We start from the raw sequence: 24,594 nt of genomic DNA on the forward strand, positions 1-24,594 counted from the left end.
AATGTCATAAAACAATATATGTACTACTGTTTCATGAGAAACTATTTGTTCTGTAAGCCTTCACCTGAAGTACAATAAAATAAATAAATAAATAATAAAACGCCAAAAAAAAAGATGGTGTCTTTCTATGTTATAGAAAATGACCACCCAAAGATATATGAATGAAATTTAAAAAAAAAACAAACTGTAGAAATTTTTAAAACATGACACAGCATGAGTGATTTTCTAACAGCCTAGTAATCTATAAAGAGAAAGGTAATTTGTTGAGCTTCCAGAGTGTAACGGCAATATTCTTTAAGAACATTCTGTAGCCTGACATGTCTATCTGAAGTAGCTTTCCCTGGTCACCTCACCCCACACCTGCCCTAACTACTGTCTGTCATAGTATCCGTTTTCACAATTGCCACATAAATTATCACCATCAAAATTACCCTGTTTTGTGTTTATATGTTGGCTATCTTCCCCCACTATAATATAAGCCCTATAAGAAAAAGAACATTATCTTATCAACTAATTTATATGTATATGAGCCCTGACAGCACAGCGGTTAAGTGTTTGTCTGGTAATCAAAAGGTTGGTTATATATGTATACGTATATATCACTAGAGCCAAACCCGTTGCCGTTGAGTCAATCCTGACTCATAGTGACCCTATAGGACAGAGTAGAACTGCCCTCTAGGGTTTCCAAGGAGTGGCTGGTGGATTTGAACTGCTGACCTTTTGGTTAACAGGCTAACACCTAACCACGGTGCTACCAGGGCTGATTTTCAAATACCCAGCAGTCAATAAATATTTGAATGAAGGAAAGAGTGAACAAAAGTCAGCAAACAATGCTCTAATTTTTTGGAAGCTGGAAGGCAGGATCGTTTGCAGGTGACTAGTTCTGTGTTTATCAAGGCAGACAGCTTCCAATATAGAATACTAAATTGCTCTTCTGGATCTTAATTCGGTTGTTTGTACACTTGTTCAAGGGGAAATAAGCCCCTGAGCCTTGCTCTTCCCTCTGAGGCCCAGCCTGAACAAGGAAACACTTCTTTTCTCTTCTCTATTCAGTGTTTCAGCCCACCTCTAACTCTACTAAGAGCAGGGTAATAATAGATTATATTTCAGTGCCACACAGTTATAAAAAAAATAAATATTACGAAGTATCACCTTTCAAAAGGCATTTTTTCATTTGTTCTTTTCCCCTTTGTTTGCTTTTTTAATTTTTAAATAATTATAGATTCATAAGGAGTTGCAAAAAATGTACAGGGAGGTCCCATGTACCCCCACCCAGTTTCCCCCGGGGTATTATTTTGCAGCTTGAAGCAAAAACAGAAAGCAGAATCAAACCTGTCTAGACACCCACCAGAATGGGAATAAACCTCATGCCATTTTTCTTCATTCGATCAACCAGGTGGGCGAGGTCTTTGAACCTGGGGCTGAGAGTGAAGTCCAGCTTCCGCTCCATGTAGTCCATGTCCACCTGCTGCACATCCTGCGGGAAGGAGCAAGCATGGTGCTCGGGACTCTGCAGACCTCCGCCCTGAGGTACCAGGGCTCCTCTGCCAGGCCAGGCACCCCTAGCTCCTACCTCGGTACTCCGCTACACTGACTCCTTAATTCTGCTCAGCTCTCCCCCTTCTCTTTCCCCACCTGGAATTCTTTCCCCTTTCCTTCCCTCAATTCCTGTCTTCCCCACTCATCGAATCTCAAACTCCTGGAGCCTTCCACAAAGTGCTGTTGAATTGTTCAAGGGCAGAAAGTGGGACGTATCTGGGAAACAGAAAATGATTGTACATCTAGGTCTTTTTTTTCCTACAGTAGACCTGACTGAATTTGTTTGCATTTAGAACTACACTACATTACCGCTTTCTAGAAAGTGTATGTTTCTGCCGTCCTCAAGGGACTGGGTGGTTCTTGAGGTGAGAACCACGTCTTCCCCTCTCTCTATACACAGTACCAACCCAGGTTTCCATACACGAGACCAGCTCAATCCATGATGCCTAAAGATGTTAGTACTCAGGTGAGAAAAAGATGCTTCCTGAAGGTGTTAGTCACCCCTATTGCATTAAGATTCTGCGTAAGACTTGTTTGGGGGAGAAGAGACTCATGTTTAAGCCAAAGCTCAGAAAATAATGAACTGATATATTATTAACATTGATTGCTTTGGTAGTGTAGATATTCGGATTTTTTTGTCTTTGTACTTTCTTATCTTTTTCAATTTGTTTAATAAGAACATATCATAGTAGTAAATAAAAACTTATAGGTTTTAGTAGAATAGTAGTATATAGAAACTTAAACCTAGATGTTTGTATCAAATTATCTTTGATGAGAACATCACAGCACTCCATTTCATTCTCATCTTCCAAGCGTTAATTCCTCCAAGACCTCAGGAGAAGACTTGAAAGCAGAGAAAGGGAATGAGTGATGAGGAATTGATGATTAAGAGGAGACAGAGCCCATCATCTATGGAACTCTGCTGCTCAGGGCACTTAGGTGAACTCTTGCGATTTATCTGGGGGGCTACATTGTCACTGTATGATACGTATATGTGTGTATGCATGTTTTAGAGAAAGTGAAGGCTTGATTTTAACTGCTTTCTTTCATATTGCCACTTTACATCTATCCTCTCCAAGAATAGTCACAGTATAAGCTCTTAAATTATCACTTATCAGTTGCCATCAAGTCAATTCTGACTCATGGCAATCCATGTGTTACAAAGCAGAACTTCTCCACGAGGTTTTCAAGGCTGTGACCTTTGGGAAGCAGATCTCCAGGAGTTTCTTACAAGGAGTCTTTTAGTGGATTCAAACCACCAATCTTTCACCACCAACGTTGCAGTTAGTAGCCAAGTATGTACCCATTTGACCCACCCAGGGACTCCGACTGCCATTTAGAAGTCCCAGAGCTGCGGGTTAAGCCCAGCCATGGCTACTACAGGACACTTCTGACAAGAGGCAGGGAGCACAAGCACCCCTATTCTCACCACTGCTGGCTGAAGGATGTATGTAACGCTTGCTTTGAGCCCTCATGTTAACAGGGTAGCAGAAATACATTTAAAAAGCAGCATATTCCACTCTGGGCTATCTCTACATTTTCTTCTAATACTGAAATACAGTCATATCAGTAATGTCTATGAACACATTTTCAATATATTGTTGGCCACAAATCCCCGTAACTAATTATACCACAGAGTGGGAGTTTCGTACGTAGGGGATCTGGGCTGCCACCATCGCATCATACAAATTGGAGATCTCCGTATCATTGTGGTATCCATAGCGACTCAGCTGGAATCCCAAGGCCCAGTATGGAGTCATCACTGGCCGGCCAATCAGCTAGAATCAAACAGAAGAATGGATCCAGGTAAACTTCTTAGGGAAGAAAGGACTGTGGGTTTATACTTGAAGCACCATTTCTACTGAATGCTATCTATGTGAGTCCTCATCCAAGAAAAATAAAGTCAAATAAAAGCAGAACCATGGGGTTTCAGAATGATAGCAAACTTTTCAACAAAGTTTCCCTATAATCTGGAACTTCCATTCTAGGAAACCGGAGAACTTGGTGGTTATAGAGATTCTTAGGAAGGCTGTTCAGCAAATAGCCAAGAGACAGATGTCTCTCTAGGGGGTCAGAGAGAAAGAGGAAGACCGTCAATGGGATGGATTGACACATTGTCTGCAACAATGGGCTCACACATAGCAACGACTGTGAGGGTGGTGTAGGAGCAGGCAACGTTTTGTTCTATTATACGTAAGGTCACTGTGAGTTGGAACCAACTCAACAGCAACTAACAACAACAACTACAACATGGAAGAGATATTAATATGACTTCATGTCCCCTTAACTCAAATCTGGCTTTCCGGAAGGACAGCAGTAACACAGTGGGGACATCCAAGGGCCTAGCACAATCCTAAGAATTGATAATGTTCAATAAGTATCTGATGATTTATCAATGGATAGAATGGCTGCCAACCTCGGTGTACTGCTGAGTTACAAGTTCAGGGGTTGGTCCCAAAACCATATAAAAGTCCAAAATCCCTCCTGTGGTGCGGTATGTCAGGGCAGGGGTGGGCTGGATGGTCACATCTGTAGGAAAAGATAGAAGATGAGGAACATCATTGAAGCTGTCAGACCACCCAGATAGGGAACCTGCCCTCAAATGTGCTAAACTGCTTTCTCTTCTTTTAATGCCCACCCTCTAGAAAGTCTTCTCACCCAGTGGAATCAGAGATGAATTTGTAGATACCCCCAACAGAATATACAGTCTCAACATCGTATATCACTCTGCGAAAGGAGCTACCGGGTAACAGTCACATAAGATTACACCACAACAAGCCCTGGTGGTACAGTGGTTAAGAGCTCGGCTGCTAACCAAAAGTCGGCAATTCAGATCCACCAGCCGCTCCTCGGAAATCCTATGGAGCAGTTCTACTCTGTCCTATAGGGTTGCTATGAGTTGGAATCGACTTGACAGTAACAGGCTTGGGTTTTTTGTTTGTTTGCTTGTTTTGGTATCTGGCCTAAATCCAAAACCAAACCAAATCCGTTGCCATCAAGTCAACTCCCACTCATGGTAACTCCACATGTGACAGAGTAAAACTGAGCTCCATAGGGTTTTCTTAGCTGAAATCTTTACAGAAGCAGATCAAATACCTGGCCTAAAGCTCTTAATAAACCTTGAATAAATGAATGCATGACTGGAAAGTCGGTCTGTTCCATTTTCCTTGCTCCTGAATGTCCCCTCTGTATTGATATCCCAGATCCCAATAAGGTTGTCACAGCTGTTTATGGGGTACACGGGGAGGGAGCCCAGTCTTACCCATGGCATTGCTGTTGAGCAGGAGCACTCCATGGGCGCTGCCGTTGCCCTCCAGCGCCATGTAGTAGGGGTGCACGCCATAGGAGTTCCTCTTGTACTGGGTGAGTTATGGAGGAGAAGGTGGATAATCCAAAGAAAAAATTCAAGAACGTGTCTCCACATCATAACCCAAGCAGCAAACTCCTGCTCCCCAGTAGAGACTCAGCTCAATGCCGTGTCCTTTGCAAAGCCCTCCTTGACCCCTCCTCCCACCCCAAGTGCTGAGCGCCCGCCGCCCACCTTGTTTATTATTACGTCACTCTATCAGAGCACTGAGTACATGCTGCTGTTATTTCTGCATCTCTCTCAATCACAGTCAATCCCTCTGAGAGCCAAGACAGTGTCTTATTGAAGTTAGAGCTAAGCACTTATGACAGGTAGAATATATTAAATAAGTTTGTGAAATAAATAAGATGCATAGTCCATAGGAAAAAAAAAATACATAAGTCTTTTAGAGACAACAAAAACCTGACCATAGGATTATCAATGGAAGATGAAGCTGTATGAACAGCAAACTCATTGCCCTTGAGTCGATACCGACTCATAGCGACCCTATAGGACAGGATACAACTGCCCCATAGGGTTTCCAAGGCTGTAATCTTTACGGAAGCAGACTGCCACATCCATCTCCTGAGGAGGGGCTGGTGGGTTCAGTTAACCGCTCAGTGCTTAACCACTGCACCACCAGGGCTCCTTGAATAGGGCACCATATATGAGCTTAAAGATTAAAATGAACTGACATAGAGGGAACTGATTAGTTGTTTGTCCTTTTTGTTCTTAGGAGCCCTGGTGGCACAGTGGTTAAGCCCTTGGCTACTAACCAAAAGGTCAATGGTTTGAGTCCACCAGCCAGTCCACAGAAGAAAGATGTGGCAATCTGCTTCCGTAAAGATTCCCACCCAACTGCCGTCAAGTTGATAGTGACTCCATAGGGTTTCCAAGACTGTAAATCTCTACAGAAGCAGACTGCCACATCTTCCTCCCATTGGCCTTGGAAACCCGGCCCTATAGGATTGTTATGAGTTGGAATCAACTCCATGAGAATTGGTTTGTTTTTTTTTTTTGTTTTGGTGGTGCTCTGATTAAGTGCTTGGCTGCTAACTGAAAGGTCAGCAGTTCGAACCCACTAGCCCATCTGCAGGAGAAAAGATGTGGCAGTCTGCTTCTGTAAAGATTACAGCCTTGGAAACCCTACAGGGCAGTTCTACTCTGTCCTATAGGGTCGCTATGAGTCAGAACAGACTCCACAGCAATGGGTTTACAGGTTTTTTGTCCTTACCCCTGGGGACTCATCTCGAGCAAACATTCCCCATGTGTTCCAGCCCGTGTTTCTTTTGAAGCTTTCATGCTCAGTTTCCCCAAAGCCGTAGATGTACTCGGAGGGCAGGCGAGTCGAGATGGAGAGGAACATGTCGTTGAAGGTGAAGCCAGGAAGCTGAGAGTCCCAGCTGCGATACAGGGCAGAGTCCATGTGAGCAGGTGATTGTGGCCACAGCAAACGGGGACACCCTGGGGTGTCAGTGTTGACCCACCCCGGGGGCCCAGACACCTCTGCACAGTAACACATCTGGGTCACATCTAGCTGCACATCCAGGTTTGAATACTACAAGATGGCCCAGATCCTAACAAGGGCCGGTGACTCACTGCCAAGGCTTTCTGTTTTTTCACTCTGTGCTTTGCAGAGAGCTTCTTTCTGGGTCCAGGGCTCCTTGAGGACAAGAAGCATGTCTCATTTATCTCTTTATCTCTAGCTCATGGGTAGGGCATAGCAGCTTGAAAGGGCATAAAAATCAACAAATAAGGTCTCAGCAAATTTTCCAATGAAATGTGTGAAACTATCAGAAAAGGTATTCTGAATTCGCCGAAGCGCTTCTTACCAAAGGACTGACAGACAGGCAGAAGATCAGACGTCTGGTCACAGAGAACAGAAGCTTGGCCACAGGAAGCACACCTGTGCGCACACAGGTGACAGCTTCTACTAGGAAGGGGCCTCAGCCCCAGGCAAAGTCCAGACCCTGACTTCCTTCATCCAGGAGGACAGGATGAGAAATGCACCTCCTTTCACGCTTAGCGTTGTGAGAGGTGGGAATTCTACAGTGGCATCGACGCAAAAACAGTGACAAGCCATTTCTCTTTCCTCATGAGCCTTCACCTCTCACTCCTGCCTCTTGGCTTGTCATTTCTTAATGAGCTATGATGTAGAACTGATTTATATCTTAGGTAATGTGCTGTACTTATTACAGTTTTCTGTTCCCCACTCAATAAGGAGGGTGAGTAGCACATACCTTTTTCTTTCTCTGAAATCAAACACCTAATTCATTTTTATGAATCCTTTGGTTGATTAATTTTTCTTGTTGAGTTAACGATTAACAGAGAATGAGTTTCCCATCAACGCAGGGGGAAATAGATACACGCTGTCTTTAACCCACGTGAGCACACACAATTCACGTAGTATCTCCGTGATGAATATTTCACCTGCTCTAATTAGAACTATACTCCTTAGACCACATAAGTACTGCTTACATCACCGTGTTGGAGCTTCTCCGTCGAATCTGGATCCCAAAAGGATTGGTCTGGATACTGACATCATAGAGACGCTGCTCAGGGGAGCCCACTGGCATGGCTGGGATGTTGAGGGGCACCGGGACCTCGTACCTTCTGTTGGTGGAACTGTAGATCTGGCAAGGAGAAAGAAGGAGGCTTCCTGATGGGATCTCAGACCTAAAACTCCCCATGCCAGCCCAGATGATCCTGTTCCTGTATTTTCTGACTAGTTTGGACACAACACGAGGCATCAAATATTCCAATGCAAATAGATGCGAGGCCACTCACCCCAGTGCTGAGAAAGAGGCAGAGCAGAGGCCCCAGTGAGGCTCATTCAGAGTCAGGGGCTCCAGCCTGGAGAAGTTTTGGTTCCAGAGTACTGAGCACCGTGAGGGGAGAGAGAGGGGTGTGTGAATGAGTGTGTGCATGTATGAGTGTGTGCCTGTGGCTGTGTGGGCTTGGGTGTGTCTAAGCGTGAACTGTGTGTTGAGTATATGCGTGCATGTATGAGTATGTATGTGTGTATGAGTGTGTGAAGCTGTATGTGCCAGTGACTGTGTGAACTTTGTGTGTGTGTATGAGTGTGTGATGTGTGTGTACGTGTAAGTGTTGAGTGTGTGTATATGTAAGAACATTAATATGTATGTGATGTGTGTGAGAGAGCATATGTGTGTGAGCATGTATGTGTGTGGGTGTGTGTGCGTGCATGTGTGTATGAGTATGTGTGAAAATGTATGTGACTGTGTGGGCTTGTGTGTGTGCGTATGAGTACGTAAGTGTGGTGTGTGTGTATGAGTGAGTGTGTGAACACACGTGTACCTGTGACTGTGCGTATGTGTATGTAAGTGTGGTGTGCGTGTATGAGTGTGTGTGGACACACACGTGTGCACGTGACTGTGAGCACGTGTGTGGTGGAGTTAGACAAGCAGGTTTTCACGCAGCCCTGGACCTCTTCTTACTGTCTGGTGGTCTTCCAGGTGGCGCCAGCTTTGCCACACCTGAGACTCCACTCTTGTCGAGCAGGAGTGAGCCATAGACCTGCCCAGCTGACAGGAGCACCCTGTGAACAAGTGGAGCAGTGACAAGTGCCCTGCAAGGTCAGGCAGCACTGCCATTATTCACACTGTCTTTGCCCTCACGGTCATGGTCAGCCCCTCGCACACTGTGGTCAAGCCTTAGCTAAAGGCTTCCTTCTCAGAGACGCGCTCTTGGGAGCAGAAGTAGCAGTATCCCACCAGAACTTCTGGGCCAGAATCTGCATTTCCACAAGACCCCCAGCGGGGTGTCCCATACGGACTGGTGAAAAGCACAGTCTGGAGCCGGGCTGTCCACGGCCATGTCCACCAATTGATGCGCACGGCATGTGCAATGCATTAGACTGAAAAGTGCAAAATACCCTGCCGATCTGGGAGACCTGGTATGATTAAAAGATTCTAAAATATCTCATAATAGTTACATGGATCTCGTGGTGAACTGATACTATTTTTAATGCAGTAGTTACAGAAAGTGTTATCAAAATTAGTTTCATCTTTTAAAAAAAAACTTTTCTTAATGTGGCCACAGGCAAACAAATGTGACTCAGTTCTGTATCTTTTGAACAGAGCAGACCATGTTCTCCCAGACTGTGGCCCCTGGTGTGTGGGAGCTTGTTAGAAATGCAGGTTCTCAGCCCACCCCAGACCTGCGGGATGGGGAACTCTGGGCGGCCAGAACCTGGGTTCTAACACGCCCTGCAGGCAGGCAACTGTGTCTCAGCTCCAGTTGGAGAACCACTGGTGGAGCCGCGCTAAGGTGGAAGTCAGGGAGTGCCATCATGTGGATTCACCATGGCATGGGCACCCTTCCCAGGGCTCAGCATTATTCCCTGGGGATGCCTGTGGCCCGGAGCACTTGTCATGCTATCCAGTCCCCAGCCTCGTGGCTCTGAGGTCACCTGCTCCCTTCCCGACCTGCCCCTCATCTGTAAAATGGGGCGTTTGGACTGGCGGACATTCCCTCGCTCCCCTGGCCTCGCTGTCTGTTCAGAGTGCGTGGTGAGACGCAGGACCTGCGGCAGCAGGCTGTTACCTTGAACTGTAGCATGCTCTCTGTGTGGTACACCACACTCAGTTGGAGGCTGTTGATCCTGGCAGAGAGATGATCAGCTGCGCGGGCCGAGGGTGATCGGTTCAGATACACTGTTGGAGAGGGATTCAGGGCATCCGGCAGGAGGGTGAGGTCTGCGGTGATGCCAGTAGGCAGATATTGGATGTTACTGGCAGCATAGCTAGGGATGGTGTCGTAGTAACAGGGGGGCACTCCAGCGGCAGCTGTAGGCTGGAAAACAGGGGGTCTTGGTCACCCCTCGCTATACTTCCTGGCTCTGTTTGCCGAAGAAGGTGATTGCCAGGGCCTCAGTCTCTAACACCAGGCCCGTTTCAAAACAATACCCCTGGGCCTCCTGTACGAGTGAGGGGTCAGCAGGAAGCAGATCCGGGAGTGGAATTCAAGGCAGGGCTCTGCTCCAGGGTAAGCAACCTTGTTGCTCGAGGGTAACCTTGAAGAAATCACTGTGTTCTCTGACTTTCAATCTATTGTTCAAATGGAGTCCTGGGGTGGTACAAACAGTTAACGCTCCCAGCTGTTAACCAAGAGGTTGGAGGTTCCAGTCTACCCAGAGGCACCTCAGAAAACAGGCCTGGTGACTGGCTTCTGAAACCTCAGCCATTGAAAACCCAGTGAAGCACAGTTCTGCTCTGACACACACGCCGTCACTGTGAGTCGGAGTCGACCCGACGGCAGCAGGTGGTTTATTGTTCAAATGGAAAGGAACAGCCCTACCCTACCCTCCCGCCTGGCTCGCCAACAGATGAAAGGAGGGTACTTAGAACACTCAGTGCACAACGCAAACCCACCCTACGTTTACAAAGGGGGACTTTAATGATGCGGTTGGCAGAGAGAGAGAGCCGGTGTGCTGATGCGTTTCGGGGTATCTGAGGGAAATATGGAACACCTGGCACTCAGGTAGACAAAGTGCATCAGTTGGCACTGGAGAATGATCACCATTCAAACACCAAGGTTGGAACGGCGTTCTCTGAGTGCCCAGGTACTAGGGGACAGTTCCTACAGTCCCCCACCCAGCACAGTGACCCCGGTCCCAACAGTTACCTCCCACAGGCACCCCCGCTGCCTGCAGCTCTCCTCTGAAGCAGAGGGATCATCAGGGTAGCAGTTGAACTTCTCCGTGTCATTGACAGGAAGCGTCCACTCAATGGAGAACTCGTGTCCCAGTCTCAGCCCCTGGAGGTCAGTGATGGTCACCACCTGGGGAGGGAGGACAGAGGCACAGTGATGGACTGGGAGAGGCAGAGCCACTGATCATGTCCCTGTTGGTCTGAAGCTCAGGACTGGAGGAGCTGTCCCTTCTCCTGACCACTTTGCCTTGGAATATTTGGAATATGGCTTTTTCTCACCTGGGGCTTTGACTTCCCTGTCAGGAGAATGAACTTGATTCATCCTGACCTTTCTGACCTCATGGGCCATTGTGGAAGTCAATCGGAGATGCTGAAGGGAAGGGCTTCATCATGTTAGGGAGTACAGGTTGCACGTAGACCTGTGATTGTTCAGCTTATTGTCCTGAACAACTGCTTTAATAATGATAGCAATAACAGCAATAACCTTTAATGACCTCATAACCTTTAGTGGGCACTTTCCTGGGCAAAGCACTGTGATAACCACCGTATACGCGTTACCTCATTTAATCCTAAAAAGCAACTCTGTGCTCTGAATGCTATAGCTATGTCCATTTTACAGAACAGAACACTGAGGTATAGAGAGGCAACATATCTTGCCTGAGATCTCACAGCTGGGGACGGTAGAGGCAGGATTTGAACCCACTCTGCCTGACTGTAGAAACCATGCTGTTATCCCATGCCACATGTGTTGTTAAAATGGAAGCGGACTGCCCTAGAAACAATGAGTCCCTGCACTTGAAGTAGTCAACTGGAATCTTTCATCACAGATGATCATGTAGCTGATCATTCAGTAAAAGGTCCCTGGGTGACACAAACGGTTTGCACTCCACTGCTAATCTAAGGGTTGGTGGCTCAAACCCACCCAGTGGTACTGTGGCAGAAAAGTAACCATAAAGGTTACTGCCAAGAAAACTCCATGGGGCCGTTCTACTCTGTAACACATGGGATCACTAGGAGTCAAAATCAACTCCACAGCATCCAACAGCAACAATCATTCCAACAGAGCAAAACGGGATTACCCCTCGTGCTATATTCGCTCTTATTTTCTATAATGGTGTTGCTGTTATTAGCTGCTGTTAAGTCAGTTCCGACTCATGACAGCCCCATGCGTGCAGAGTGGAACTGCTCCATAGGGTTTTCAAGGCTGAGACCTTTCAGAAGCTGATCTCCGAGCCTGTCTTCCGAGGCGCCACCTAATGAGAAATATTTGCAAGGCATTCAGAACAGCGTCTGCCAAGCAGTAGATGTACAGGAAATGTAAGGTCATGTTTACCCTCTTCCCTCAAATTATCCAACTCGAGTTCCTGGTACCCAGCCCCAGTATTATGCTCCTCCAGAATTCAAGAATTAGAGATGCCTTCAGAGGCGTCAAAGGTAGCATGAGAGTTGATGGAAGCACCTGGAGCATGTGACCTCTAAGTGTAGATGGAAAGGGGTGGGCAGGTCACCTGCAGAGAGAGTTGTTGGGTGACTCCCTCTTCCCCACGGCCCAGGTTGGACACGGGCATCAGATCCCTCTAGTTTGCCCTTTCGGAAGCAAATTGCCAGGTCTGTCTTCCAAGGCCCCTCTGGGTGGATTCGAACTGCCAATCTTTCAGATAGTAGTCAAGCACTTAACTGTCTGTGCTACCCAGGGGCCTCCTATGATAGTATCAAGGTAGCTTAAAACGCTAAGGGAAATTATTAATTGTCTCTGAAAGAGAGTCTTTACTTTAAATGAGAGGACAAATATGTGAACACGGTCTCCAGAGTCAGGCCATGTGGTGAGCAATATTTTCACTAAGTCATATTAGGGATCAGCCTGTCTGGTTGTAAATTTGCTCAAAGAGTGTGCCTTCTCCCAGGGCCCCTCCTCCACTCTCCTCTGCAGCGTCCTGGTGCACACTCTGCTGGGGGGTGCCCACCGGGAGCATGCCACGTCTTCCTGCTCCCTCCCTGGGCTGTGGTGGATTCCGGATGCCCACTGTCCAAAGTCAAAAAAAACAGGGAGGGCCTGCTGGCCGAGCCTCAGGCCAGGGCTGTCTGAGCGTGCCTTGTGGAACAGAGCAATCACCCACCTTTGTTGAAGCACTGTAGACAACATTTGAACAATTTGAACAGGAGATGGGAACATTGTTAACCATAACAGTAAAATTAGCCGGCTCCTTGTCCATTCCCAAGATTCTGATCTCTGTAAATTGGAGGCCGTCAGAGCAGTTACTGTAATTCTTTATGATGTTTGCCCGTAGACGGTTCTGGAGGAAAAAAAAGTCAGTTTAAGAGACTAGATACATCGTACTCAGCTGCCCCAAATAATGCCTAACATCCCTCTTTCCAAGACCTAAGGTGTCTCCTTTCTCTCTGAGGGTCTGAATGATGCCAGCAACCATCCCAGGGAATAAAAACTTCTTAGCCCCGCCTCTCACAGTCTTGTATCTCTTAGCAGTATTTATTCCCTGTTCTGGTTCACTGTCTTTTTATTTATTCCATCACTGAGAAAATCAGTCTTGAATTCACAGATTTCTCAAGCAGACAAGATGCGAATCCATAAAACAACCCAAATGGCACAAACGCACACAGAATCATAGCACACCAAGGTACAGGCATTCACATATACACACAAAAAAAATGTACCCAAATACTTTTTCACACAAAAACCTATACATGAATATTCAGAAGAGCTTTATTTGTAATAACCCCGAACTAGAAACAGTCCACGTGTCCCTCAATGGCTGAAAGGCTAAACAACTGGTGGTACATCCATACCAGAGAATACTACTCAGCAGAAAAAAGGAAAGAACTATTGGCACACTGTCATGGATTGAACTGTGTCCCCCAGAAATATCTGTCAACTTGGCTGGGTCATGATTCCCAGTATTGTATGATGGTGTACCATTTTGTAAATCTGATGTGATGTCCTTACGTGTTGTAAACTCTTTCACTATGATAAAGTTATACTGATGAGGTTTACAAGATTTGATAGTGTCTTAATGCAATCTCTTTTGAGATATAAAAGAGAGAAGTGAGCAGAGACACATGGGAACTTCATACCACCAAGAAAGCAGCGCCAGGAGCAAAACTCATCCTTTGGACCTGAGGTTTCTGCGCAGAGAAGCTCCCAGACCTAGGGAAGACTGATGACACAGACCTTCCTCCAGAGCTGACAGAGAAACCATTCCCCTGGAGGTGACACCCTGAGTTTGGACTTGTAACCTACTAGACTGTGAGAGAATAAATTTCTCTTTGTTGAAGTTATCCACTTGTGGTATTTCTGTTATAGCAGCACTAGATGACTAAGACATACACACAACAACTTGAATGAATCTTGAGGGAATTATGCTTAATGAAAAAAGCCCATTACAAAAGGTTTCCTACTGTATGATGCCACTTACATAGCGTTCTCGAAATGACGAAAGTATAGAAACGGAGAACAGCAGTGGCCGCCAGATTAAGGCGGAGGCGGGGACAGGCAGGAAGTGGGTGTGGCTATAAAGGGGCAACATGAGGGCTCCTGTGGTGATGGAAATGTTCTGTAACTTGGCTGTATCAATGTCACTATCCCGGTTGTGATACTGTGCTACACTTTTACAAGATGTATCATTGGGAGAAAAGGGACAAGGTATCTATCTCTCTGTATTATTTCTTAAAACTTCAAGTGAATCTGCAATTATCTCAAAAGAAAAAGTTTAATTAAAAATATTAGGAGTTAAAAAAAAAAAAAGCAGAAGCAAGAAAGAAGTTAGGGAGAGAGATTCCCACACATGAAAAAATTCTGTGTTCACACGTGGTCAGACTTGTAAGAAAACCAAATTAGAATCCTCCCACCTGCCTGCCCTGTCCCCTGGGGAAACAGATGAGGCCTGCGATGTTCTACACCTTCCGACTCTCAAAGCCATCACTGATGCCTGTGCCCAAGGCCAGGCTTAAGGGACTGGAAAGGAAAGCCACAGTGGAAGTATCTCAGAAAGACACTTCACACTCACCAAGCTGCCCGCACCCCACTTACACTTGACCCCCTCAAGGGGGTTACTTATCCTGGAAGCCAGGACACGTCTCCTGAAACTCAAAGGTGATGCTTCTTTTCCCAGAGGAAACAAGTGCTTCACAGAACTCAGACAGGTTGTTTGCTTTTTGTTTTTTCTAACAGGCTTATTGCCATGAGTTGGAGCAGACTCCGCGGCAGCTGGTCAATCTACCTAAGACAGATTAAAAACTTCCACTTTAACCTGCTTCCTGACCATCACAGCCCAGCACTCACACTTCCTGGTCCACATGACTGAGCACCTCCGAGCCAAAACCTCAACAAGTGACCACAGAAAAGAACGCACACTGTGTGCCTTAAAAGCTGTACTCACAGAGGCCACAGAAAAGTCGTACAGGAGGTAGTTCTCTTTGGTCACAGCGTCTAAAGAGAAAGACCAAGGAACACCGTTACCAGGGATGCGAGGCACTCGGTCACGCTTTTCTCTTCACCTGGAAAACCTTTGCCATCTAGTTCTGCTCATCCACATTCCACCCATTGTTTTCCAATGCTATCTTGTCCACGGAGGTTTCCTGAAACACTGCAATCCGCAGAGTAACTGATCCCTCCTCTCAACTCCTGTGACACTTTGTGGCACCATTTTTTCTGGCATTTAACATATTGTGGCTTGTATTATAGTTATCTACTTGCACATCCTCTCTCTCCTGCTGGACCTCAAAGGAAACGTTGATGTGTTATTCATCTTTATATCCCCAGCATATAATGCAATCGTAAATAGCCAATGAGCCAAAAAAAGAACTAAAATCGTTGCCGTCAAGTCAACTCTGACTCCCAGTGACCCCGTGTGTGTCAGAGTAGAACTGTGCTCCATAGGGTTTTCAACGACTGATCTTTCAGAAGTAGATCACCAGGACTTTCTTCTGAGGCACCTCTGGGTAGACTCAAACCTCCAAGCTTTTGGTTAGCAGTTTAGTGCACTAACCCTTTGCACCACCCGGGGACTCCTAATAGCAAATAGGTATCAATAAACGCTATTTCTAGGCAGGGCAGGATTTTTGTATAATCACAGACCATAAGCTTATGTGAGGTATTTATATGGAACTCATACAGTGGGAAAATATGGAACACAAATTAGATACTTCACCCTTAGTAGTAACAAAAGCAGTGTTTTTACAAAGCGATTAACAAAAAATGTATTATTTGGTATTAATAATGATAACCAGCAAAGAGAATAATTAAACTAAACCCAGTTATGTCTGTGTGCTTGATAGGGTCAGTAACATACACATGTTGTCAATAGTACACATCTGAAGTCTATTTTAATGCACCGTGCTTGGCTAACATAACCCAAATTCTCAGAATGCTCTTTAATCCAGTGAGTCTAAGCTACGGAAACAAACAGCAAGGATGGTGGTGTAGTGCCTTGTTGGGCAGCCCATAAGGCTAGCTCTCACTGAGAACCACAGTGAGGGTGGCACAGGGAAGTCTACCTTTGGATATGCCATCATCCCAGTAAAGCTCCCCCTTAGCTTCTCTCCTATGATCCAAGGCAATGATGAGTCCCAGGGAATTCTTCCGGCTGTAAAACAGCAAGTCTTCATTTTAGAGGATGAAGAAGAGATGGGACTACGCTCAACCACCCTCTCTATGCCCCAGGGACAGATAGTGCCAGGGTCTATTCCAGAAACAGAGTAGATACTGACATTTTGTGGAAGGATGGAAATTGGGTGTGGGTAGGCAGCGGAGATTAGTAATGGGTGAGCATGAGAAGAATGGCGGAAGGAGGCAGTTCCTGCTGAAAACAGGCTTTGTGATGACACTAACAGTTAACACGCATTGTGGCTTATAATGTGCCAGGTACTCTTCTAAGTGCCTATTCATCTTGACTCACTTAACTCTCATTTTAACCCTAAAAACTAGAACCATCATCATCCTTATTTTACCAAAGAGAAACAGAAGCACAAGTTGTCCAAGGTAACACTTCTAGTGCCAATGGGTAGAGCTGGGGCTTGAACCCAAACTGTCTGTCTCAAGTCTGAGTTCTTGACCTCCATGCTGTATTGAGTCTCATATGATAAGCCTTATCTCATATTTTAAGGTGCCCTGGTTAAGCACTCAGCTGCTAATCGAAAGGTTGGCCATTCAAACCCACCAGTGGCTCTGTGGGAGAAAAGACCTGGCAATCTGCCCCATAAAGATTTCAGCCTAGGAAGCTCTATGGGGCAGTTCAACTCTGTCATACAGGGTCGTCATGAGTTGGAATCAACTCAAGGGCACAAGACAACAACGATCTCTATTTTAACTTGCATTCCCTCATGCCTTCAGAATCTACATGACAACAATCTCCAGCCCTAGGGAAGTTCTCACGACTGATTATTTTGACAATTCCTATAAACTAATTCCAATCCAAAATCAAGACTATGGAAGTACAATGGAGCAGAGGCTAGCTTCGGCCCTGCTAACTGCAATCTGAGATTCCCATTCTGAACCAACCTTGACAGAAGGGAGGGTGATTGCTGAGACATTTTCTCTTTGCTCACCCACTCCCAGTCCCTGTTTGCTTCCCCAGGGAGCCCGCCCACTGGAGTTTCAGAGTGCTCCCTCCTTACAACAGGAAGGAGCGTACCTGGCCTCTGTGGTTGTGTTTGGCTTCTGGGTGGGGAGTATGTAGCCTCCTCGAAGGTGAAGTCCTATTCTGTCTTCAGGGAACTGCATCTGCACCTGTTGTTTCCTCCATTGGATGGCCACTCCCTAATCAACAAAAAGAAAACAGATCAGGTGACAGGCTTTTTGGGCTTGGGCTCAGTTACCTCATTTTAAAGAAGAAAAGTGAATTGACTTCTCAAGGCATATAGGTAGTCAAGACCAGAGCTGAGACTCCAACCGACCCTATTTCCTTATATTACACCATGTCGTAGCTTATAACTGGGCTTCAGGTCTCCAGGTGGTCTCAGCCAAAGGCCAGGCTAATCTCAACAGCTGCATGGTGCCCAGGTTGAGATAGTAAATATTTCCATACATCTGTTCCAGTTACTCAAATTGTGTCATGGTACATTTGGAAAGGCCTTCCTTGCAGAAAAGTTGCCCAAGTCAACAAAATGTAAACCTTGTATTATTCTCCCACCTCAAGCTCCCAAGACTGCTCCATCAGAACTGCCCTCTGCCAGGGGCAGGTCTTGTGCTCACAGGGGCTGCCTCACTTACTGTCTCATAGTCATACCAGATGGCATCCGGGATGTAGGCATTCACTTGGTCCACATCCTAGGGAAGCAACAAGAACGAGTACGTGAACACTGCCCTTCACAGTTTACTAAAGACCTCCCCTGTCACAGTCTTTGCTCATCTGCACAATCCTAGCGATGGATGGGATCATCCCATTCTACAAATGGAAACACAAACTCAGAAAGTTTGAGCTGTTCACCCAAAGCCAGGAGAAAGCAGAGCTCTAACTAGAAATCAAGTCTCTTTTGCTTCAATGTCCCTGCACTTTATAAGAGAAGCAGAGAATGTCCATTGACGAGTCACTCATGTAAAATCTGACAGATGGGAGGAGATGGTGAGACCCCCAGCAGTCCCCTTGCTGGCTAGCAGGACAAGCCATCAAATGGTACAGCTGAAACACCAGCTCCCAGGGCCTGGGCATGATTACAGGGGCACTCCGTCACATCTCTTGGCTCATCAGCATAATCCTGATTCCTCCCCTAGACTTCCCCACCCACTTCTGCCATGAATCACATGTAAGTAGGATACGTGTGGTCCTTCATACCTGAACTCCAGAGTAACACCTCCCCTTGCCCAGTGCTCCTTTCTTCCTCCTTGCTCCTCTCTATACTTTCTCAACCCAATCCCATGAACACATCCTCACTGGACAAAGGGAAACACAGACAGATGGTCAACCCACACACACCAAGGCACTTAAAGCCCATCCAACGCCACAGCCATGTGCCTAAGGACGTGGGTTTTAAGGTGATTTTTCAAAATGGAAATCATTCACTTGGTGGCACAGTGGAACCAAGAAGGGCTATTTTTTTTAAATTTCTAAACTTCCCTGCTCTATCTCTCCCATTTATATTTAAATGGAGTCACAGTTACTTAGCACCTAACTTAGTCAGCTACACAGGCATGAGGCATGCGCGACATCCCGCCCCATTGTTTAGACTGTAGACCTACGGCATGTAAAACAGGCGTGATGAGGAGTGCAGGCCCCCATAGGAACTGCTCGTGCACGTCCCAGGTGGCTGGGTCCTGGTAGAACCTGGAAAACGAAAAGAGAGCCCAGGGAGGCTGGTGATGCCGCCAGTATAGCACACCAGTTCAGGGTGCAGCAGCAAGGTCGTAGGGTGAAATTATGACCCAGAATGGAGTCACCGGGAGTCAGGGGACTCACTCATGCAGCAGGGGCCGGGCCACGGTGTCCCCACGGGTGTGGGCGAGGTAGAAGAGGGTGTACAGGTAGGGCAGCAAAGTGTAACGGATGTTCAGATAGTGCCTGGAGGAGTTGACCAGCAGGGAGTCGGCTCCAAAGGCGGCGGGGTCCTGGTCCTAGGAGGAAAGAGGCACTCAGTGGGCGTTTCCATCATCTTCACTTGGAAAATGTCAAGACATTTCCAGAAACAAAAGACTCTTAGCTCTATCTCTTCATTTTACAGGTGAGAAAACAATATCAAAGACTAAATAACTTCCCCAATGAGCAAGTGGAAGCATTTGCATTTGACTCAGGTCTTCTGAGGCCAACCTATGAGAGCCCCAGGGTGGGAAAGAAGTCCCCCAGGGGTTTCCATGGAGATGAAGGGGCATGGTAGGTGGGGCTCCAATCTTGACCCCTGCTCCCTCCAGGGCTCCTCTAATTTATTTTATATATAGAGATTTCTAGAAAATATTTCCCTTGGTAATATTAAGAAGGCGAAGAAGAAGAGGAGGAGGAGGAGATGAAGAAGAAGAAAGGGAAGAAGAGGGGAATTTCCAACAATAAAACCATTCAGTACACACACACCCATTCTCTCACTGCCACTCCCATATCCTGCTTTTGAGGCCTACCACCCAAGATTTACCTACTCTGCTTCTGCATTTAGGAACAACCTGTAGGACTTTCCTCAACTCCTCTTTGAGAACAAGCAGATTAGACAATTCAGGAAGTTCCCACCACTTTTTGGGGGACTTTACCACGAAGCCAGGCCCATTGTGATTCCTGGAGAGTGGATAAAATGCTCCAAGCTGCATCCATCTTCTGCAGAGGCTCTCTGTGGTATCTTCTTCATAACCACAGATATTGGCACCTACCTGGAGAGTTAGCACACATACAAGCACAGCGGTCAGTGAGAGAGGCAAAGGCATTAACTGCACCTATGTGAAGAGGGAAAAGAGAATCTCTTGTCCCCATGCTTCCATGCTTGAAGAGACCCCAGTCAAAATGAAGGAAACAAGCAAGTGAGCATCACAGGACAAACGGAGAGGGAAGGCTGAATGATGGTGGGGACATCGGTCCTTGTATCTAGGGCTTTTCCTCAGATTTAGTTCCCGGTTTCATACTTTCCCACCCACTGATGCTCTTCTGGTGGGATTGTTTGGTGATACTAATACATTTTACTCCCGGTATCTCCTTTCTAATCCCAGAGAGTCCATGGATGCCAATCCACTGATGAAGTTCTACCATCCTAACTTCAGAAGGCAGCTCAGACCACCTATACAAATTGGCTTTTCCAATACAAATCACGGTGGAACACATGCTCCTTGGTTGTAAGACACCCTCAAGGACTGCTGGTGGGAACAATGTCAAACGACTAAGAGATAAAGTTCCTTAATTGGAAGCGAGGCTCACCATGGGGATGCCAAATAGGTTGAACTCAAGGATACTGGAAATGGACCACCGGAGGTCATTCCACGAGGCCGTGTTGTCCCCCAACCAGTGACCAGCAAACTTGCCAGACCCAGCAAAAGTAGAACGGGATAAGATGAGGCTCCTTTTATTGGGGAAGACAGCCTCCATGGCCCTGAAAAGGAATACAACCAGTTGAGTGCAAGGCGAACTGTGGATGTCTAGGCCTCACCTCATATGTAGGGCAGCAGTGGGCTTCCCAACCAAATTGAGAAAAAACACCACAGTGTCCTGAACACTTCCCAGGTGTGCCCACTGGCTTAGCACTTCTAAGTCTCCTTCCCACTTTGGGTAAGTTTGCTGAACTCCTGTAAGACAGCACAAGCCTCTACATTCCAGAGCCTCCCAGAAATTCCTCTAGGGTCCTGGCTTCTTTATTATGTTTTCCCTGTCTTCCTGGATATGGTTTCGGTCTGGCCCTTTGGTTGGCACTACATTGGAACTGTGTCTTTGGTCCTCGGCCCCATCTCCTCCCTCCAGACAGTGTCTCCAATGTCCCTTGATTCCACACCTTGCTGCCCATAGTCTGTCACAATGCCAGCGCAGGTTAGAACCCTGAGGGCCTGCTTGCAGAGGAGGGGGTCTGTATGCCAGCCGGGCCCCAGGCACCTGGACTCCTCTGAAGCTCAGAAGTTGTTCTGAGCAGCTCCCAGTGTTAGCAAAGCTGAGTCTAAGCAAAATTATATTAATTGCAAATACCAATTCTCAAAGGATGATCTATGATATGCTTTGTACAGTTACAACCAATAAAAATAGAAAACATTTTGATTGTATTGTACGTAAGGTATTACATATCTAGTAAAACCGTGTAGAAAGGAAACAAGAGGAATTAAAAACATGGACCCCACAATGCTAACTACTTCAGGAAATAGGGTGGGGATGGCATATGGCACAATGGAGGCTCTTGTCCCAGTTTTTATTCCAAACACTCTTGGGCACAGGCACTTTCCTGAACGCTGCTCCCTCTCTTCCTCCTCTAATTTAAACTGCCTCCACCTTCCTTTAGAGTTCCAAAATTAGCCACAAGACAACTACAGGATCTCTGCATCGTCCCCAAACTACAGGGTGGCGATACCTGAGCCACAATGGCTGCCAGCTCTTTGCAGGCAAGCTCTTCTGTCTTCCCTTCCAGGCTGTGGTCTGAGTCCAGCATATAACTTCCTAAATCTCTCTCTGCAACTCTTTGTCCCCAGGCCCCAGGCAATTCCTCACGGACACGCTACCACATCTACCAACACTCCCCACCTCCAATTCCCAAGGATGCTGTGGGCGATCTAGGAACGCAGAATGACATACAGCATCACAGGGAGAGAGTTCTAAAGCAGAAGGCTGGTTTCGGAAAGTGACACACTCCATTCCGACAACGCTGGACAAAAATGGGGTGGGGAGGAGGAAAGAGTGTACTCCCCAGCCCTGCCCCCACTTTTTCTCTGGTCTGGACTAGCAGGTACTTTGCCTTTATTACCACTGGCTGGAGGGTTTATTGCCCTCTGCAGTCAGCAGTAGTGACAAAAACACTCTCAGGGTGTGCAGAGTGAAACCAAAGTGGTGACAAGGTCACCTGAGGCCCCAGTTTATTTGGAGGCGGGCCTACGCCATGGCAACACAGCTCAGAGAACAGGTAGGTGTGCTCCAGCTTTGAGGGACAGTTTGACTCGGAGACTCTTAAGTCTAGGGTTTCTCTTTTTCCTCCCCTGGTCTGTTTGTGCCCAGGTCCTGGTTGCCAATAGGACCTGGTCTCCTGCTTTCAGCCTAGAGGGAGGTGAGTTCCATGCCCTGGTTCGCCAGTAGGATCTCTGCATTGTCCCCAAACTGTACTTCCAGTTCAGGTTGGGCCAAGGATTCAGCAGGCCTTGAGTTAGTTCTCCTGACTTCTGGACTCGCTTGAATGAAAACCTTATCTGTTTCTCTAATCCAACTCTGCCCCATGCTCAAGGGCAAATCCAGCTTATCTCCACTGTGCTCTGGGTTCTTGGTCACTCCGCCTGACCCAGAGAAGTCAGAAAGTCACCTGTCCCTCTCTCAGGCATAAACCCACTGCTGTGGAGTCAATTTGACTCACAGCTATCCTACAGGATGGAACAGAACTGCCCCATAAGGTTTCTGCTGCAAAAGAACTCTTTAAAGTGTTGAAAAGCAAAGATGTCACCTTGAAGACTAAGGTGCGCCTGACTCAAGCCATGGTATTTTCAATCACATCATATGCATATGAAAGCTGGACAATGAATAAGGAAGACCGAAGAGGAATTGATGCCTTTGAATTGTGGTGTTGGCGAAGAATATTGAATATACCACGGACTGCCAAAAGAGTGAACAATTCTGTCTTGGAAGAAGTACAACCAGGATTCTCCTTAGAAGCAAGGATGGCGAGACTGCGTCCTACATACTATGGACATGTTGTCAGGGGGGATCAGTCCCTGGAGAAGGACATCATGCTCAGTAAAGTAGAGGGTCAGAGAAAAAGAGGAAGACCCTCAATGAGATGGATTGACACGGTGGCTGCAACAATGGGCTCAAGCATAACTGTGAGCATGGCGCAGGACTGGGCAGGGTTTCGTTCTGTAGTACATTGGGTCACGATGAGTCAGAACCAACTCAACGGCACCTAACAACAACAGAGGGTTTCCAGGGCTGTAATCTTTATGGGAGCAGACTGCCAAATCTTTCTCCCGCGGTACGGCTGGTAGGTTCGAGCCACCGACCTTTTGGTTGGCGGCTGAGCGCTTAACCACTGCACCACCAGGACTCTCGGTCATAGCTACACTTTAACTATGGCCATTAGAATATATTAACCAACTGCACGTGATTTCAGAACACTCTTATCACATGGGGACCTGAGCAACAAAGCAATATGTCCCTCTGTCTCCCCGTCCTCCTGTCCCTCCTTACCTTTATTTCTTACCCTCTCCATTCCTTCACTCTCCCTCCCACCTTCTGTGCTGAGCTGGATACATCTCGGAATCAAATATGTCAGAACAGGAAGGGACCACGGGGAACGTCGATCCAAGTCTCTGGTGTCACAGATGAGGAAGCTAAGTCCTTCATCTAGCTTCATTTCCAGGAAAGGTAGAATAACAGAAACAAACCCGATGCTGTTGAGTTGAGTCCGACTCATAGCAACCCTATAGGACAGAGTAGAACTGCCCCATAGGGTTTCTAAGGAGCAGAGGGGGGATTCAAACTGCCAGCCTTTGGTTAGCAGCCAAACTCTTAATCACTGTGCCACCAAGGCTCCAGTGTAATAGAAAAGGAAGTCAGAAAAGAGAAGGTGGCCAGATCAGAGACATCAGTCCGAAGCTTTTCCTTTACTGAAACAAAAACCTTTGCACCTACTGGACAAGGCCTCTGTCTCTCACCTGGACATACCGCATCATGCAAAGTCATGAGGAGAAAATGGTGTTGGAAAACAACAAAGGCGTGGGCTCTGCCTCTAATTCATCAGCCCCCAGGGCCAGCCCTGCCCTGCTCTTTCTCAGATCAGGCATTCGCTCAACAAACATGTTTGCAGCACACACACCATTACGAGGCTAAGGATGAAGGGGTGACTCTGCCCTCAAGATGTCCCTAGGTGGTACAAATGGTTAAGCACTTGACCACTAACCAAATAGTGGGCTGTTCAAACCCTCTCAGCAGTGCTGTGGAAGAAAGGCCAGGTGATCCACTTCCATAAAAATTACAGCCAAGAAAATCCTTTGTGGAAGTTCTGTTCTGTCACATGGGGTCACCATAAGTCATAATCAGCTCAATGGTAATGGGTTTGGGGGTTTTTTTGGTTGCCCTCCAGAAATTTATAGTCCAACAAGGGGGAAAAAAAAGAACATTCAGAAATTACAAGACAAGATGATTGCATGTTCAGCATAATGAGATATGAACAAAGGAGGGATAGATCATCATTTCCCAGAGGTGTCAGAAAGACTCCCGGAGATGACATCTGGGGTGAGGATTCTGAGATAAGCAGCTGTTTGCGAAGCGACAGGGCAGTGAAGGCCCCCATGCAGGGTGGCCAGTGTGTGCAGAGACAGGGAGGAAGTGACAGGGCAGTGAAGGCCCCCATGCAGGGTGGACATCATGTGCGGAGACAGGGAGGAAGTGACAGGGCAGTGAAGGCCCCCATGCAGGGTGGACATCACGTGCAGAGACA

General features: G+C 46.8%; 1 protein-coding gene across 1 annotated transcript in view; it reads right to left on the reverse strand.

The window, feature by feature from the left end:
- Positions 1–24,594, reverse strand: part of LOC101350583 (probable maltase-glucoamylase 2) — a 114,336-nt gene that overhangs the window by 38,213 nt on the left and 51,529 nt on the right. Inside the window, exons 16-31 of the mRNA XM_023736923.1 lie at positions 20,397–20,568; positions 19,742–19,858; positions 18,966–19,120; positions 18,749–18,833; positions 17,783–17,839; positions 17,205–17,329; positions 16,069–16,157; positions 14,952–15,001; positions 10,532–10,687; positions 9,452–9,700; positions 7,364–7,518; positions 6,120–6,288; positions 4,802–4,898; positions 3,956–4,068; positions 3,192–3,317; positions 1,349–1,477 (exon numbers count right to left, since the gene is read on the reverse strand). Coding sequence (XP_023592691.1) covers positions 1,349–1,477; positions 3,192–3,317; positions 3,956–4,068; positions 4,802–4,898; positions 6,120–6,288; positions 7,364–7,518; positions 9,452–9,700; positions 10,532–10,687; positions 14,952–15,001; positions 16,069–16,157; positions 17,205–17,329; positions 17,783–17,839; positions 18,749–18,833; positions 18,966–19,120; positions 19,742–19,858; positions 20,397–20,568 — 2,044 coding nt within the window. The remainder of the gene's footprint in view (positions 1–1,348; positions 1,478–3,191; positions 3,318–3,955; positions 4,069–4,801; positions 4,899–6,119; positions 6,289–7,363; positions 7,519–9,451; positions 9,701–10,531; positions 10,688–14,951; positions 15,002–16,068; positions 16,158–17,204; positions 17,330–17,782; positions 17,840–18,748; positions 18,834–18,965; positions 19,121–19,741; positions 19,859–20,396; positions 20,569–24,594) is intronic.

Source organism: Trichechus manatus, unplaced genomic scaffold (assembly GCF_000243295.1).
Source record: "Trichechus manatus latirostris isolate Lorelei unplaced genomic scaffold, TriManLat1.0 scaffold00093, whole genome shotgun sequence".
Classification (NCBI taxonomy): Eukaryota; Metazoa; Chordata; class Mammalia; order Sirenia; family Trichechidae; genus Trichechus; species Trichechus manatus.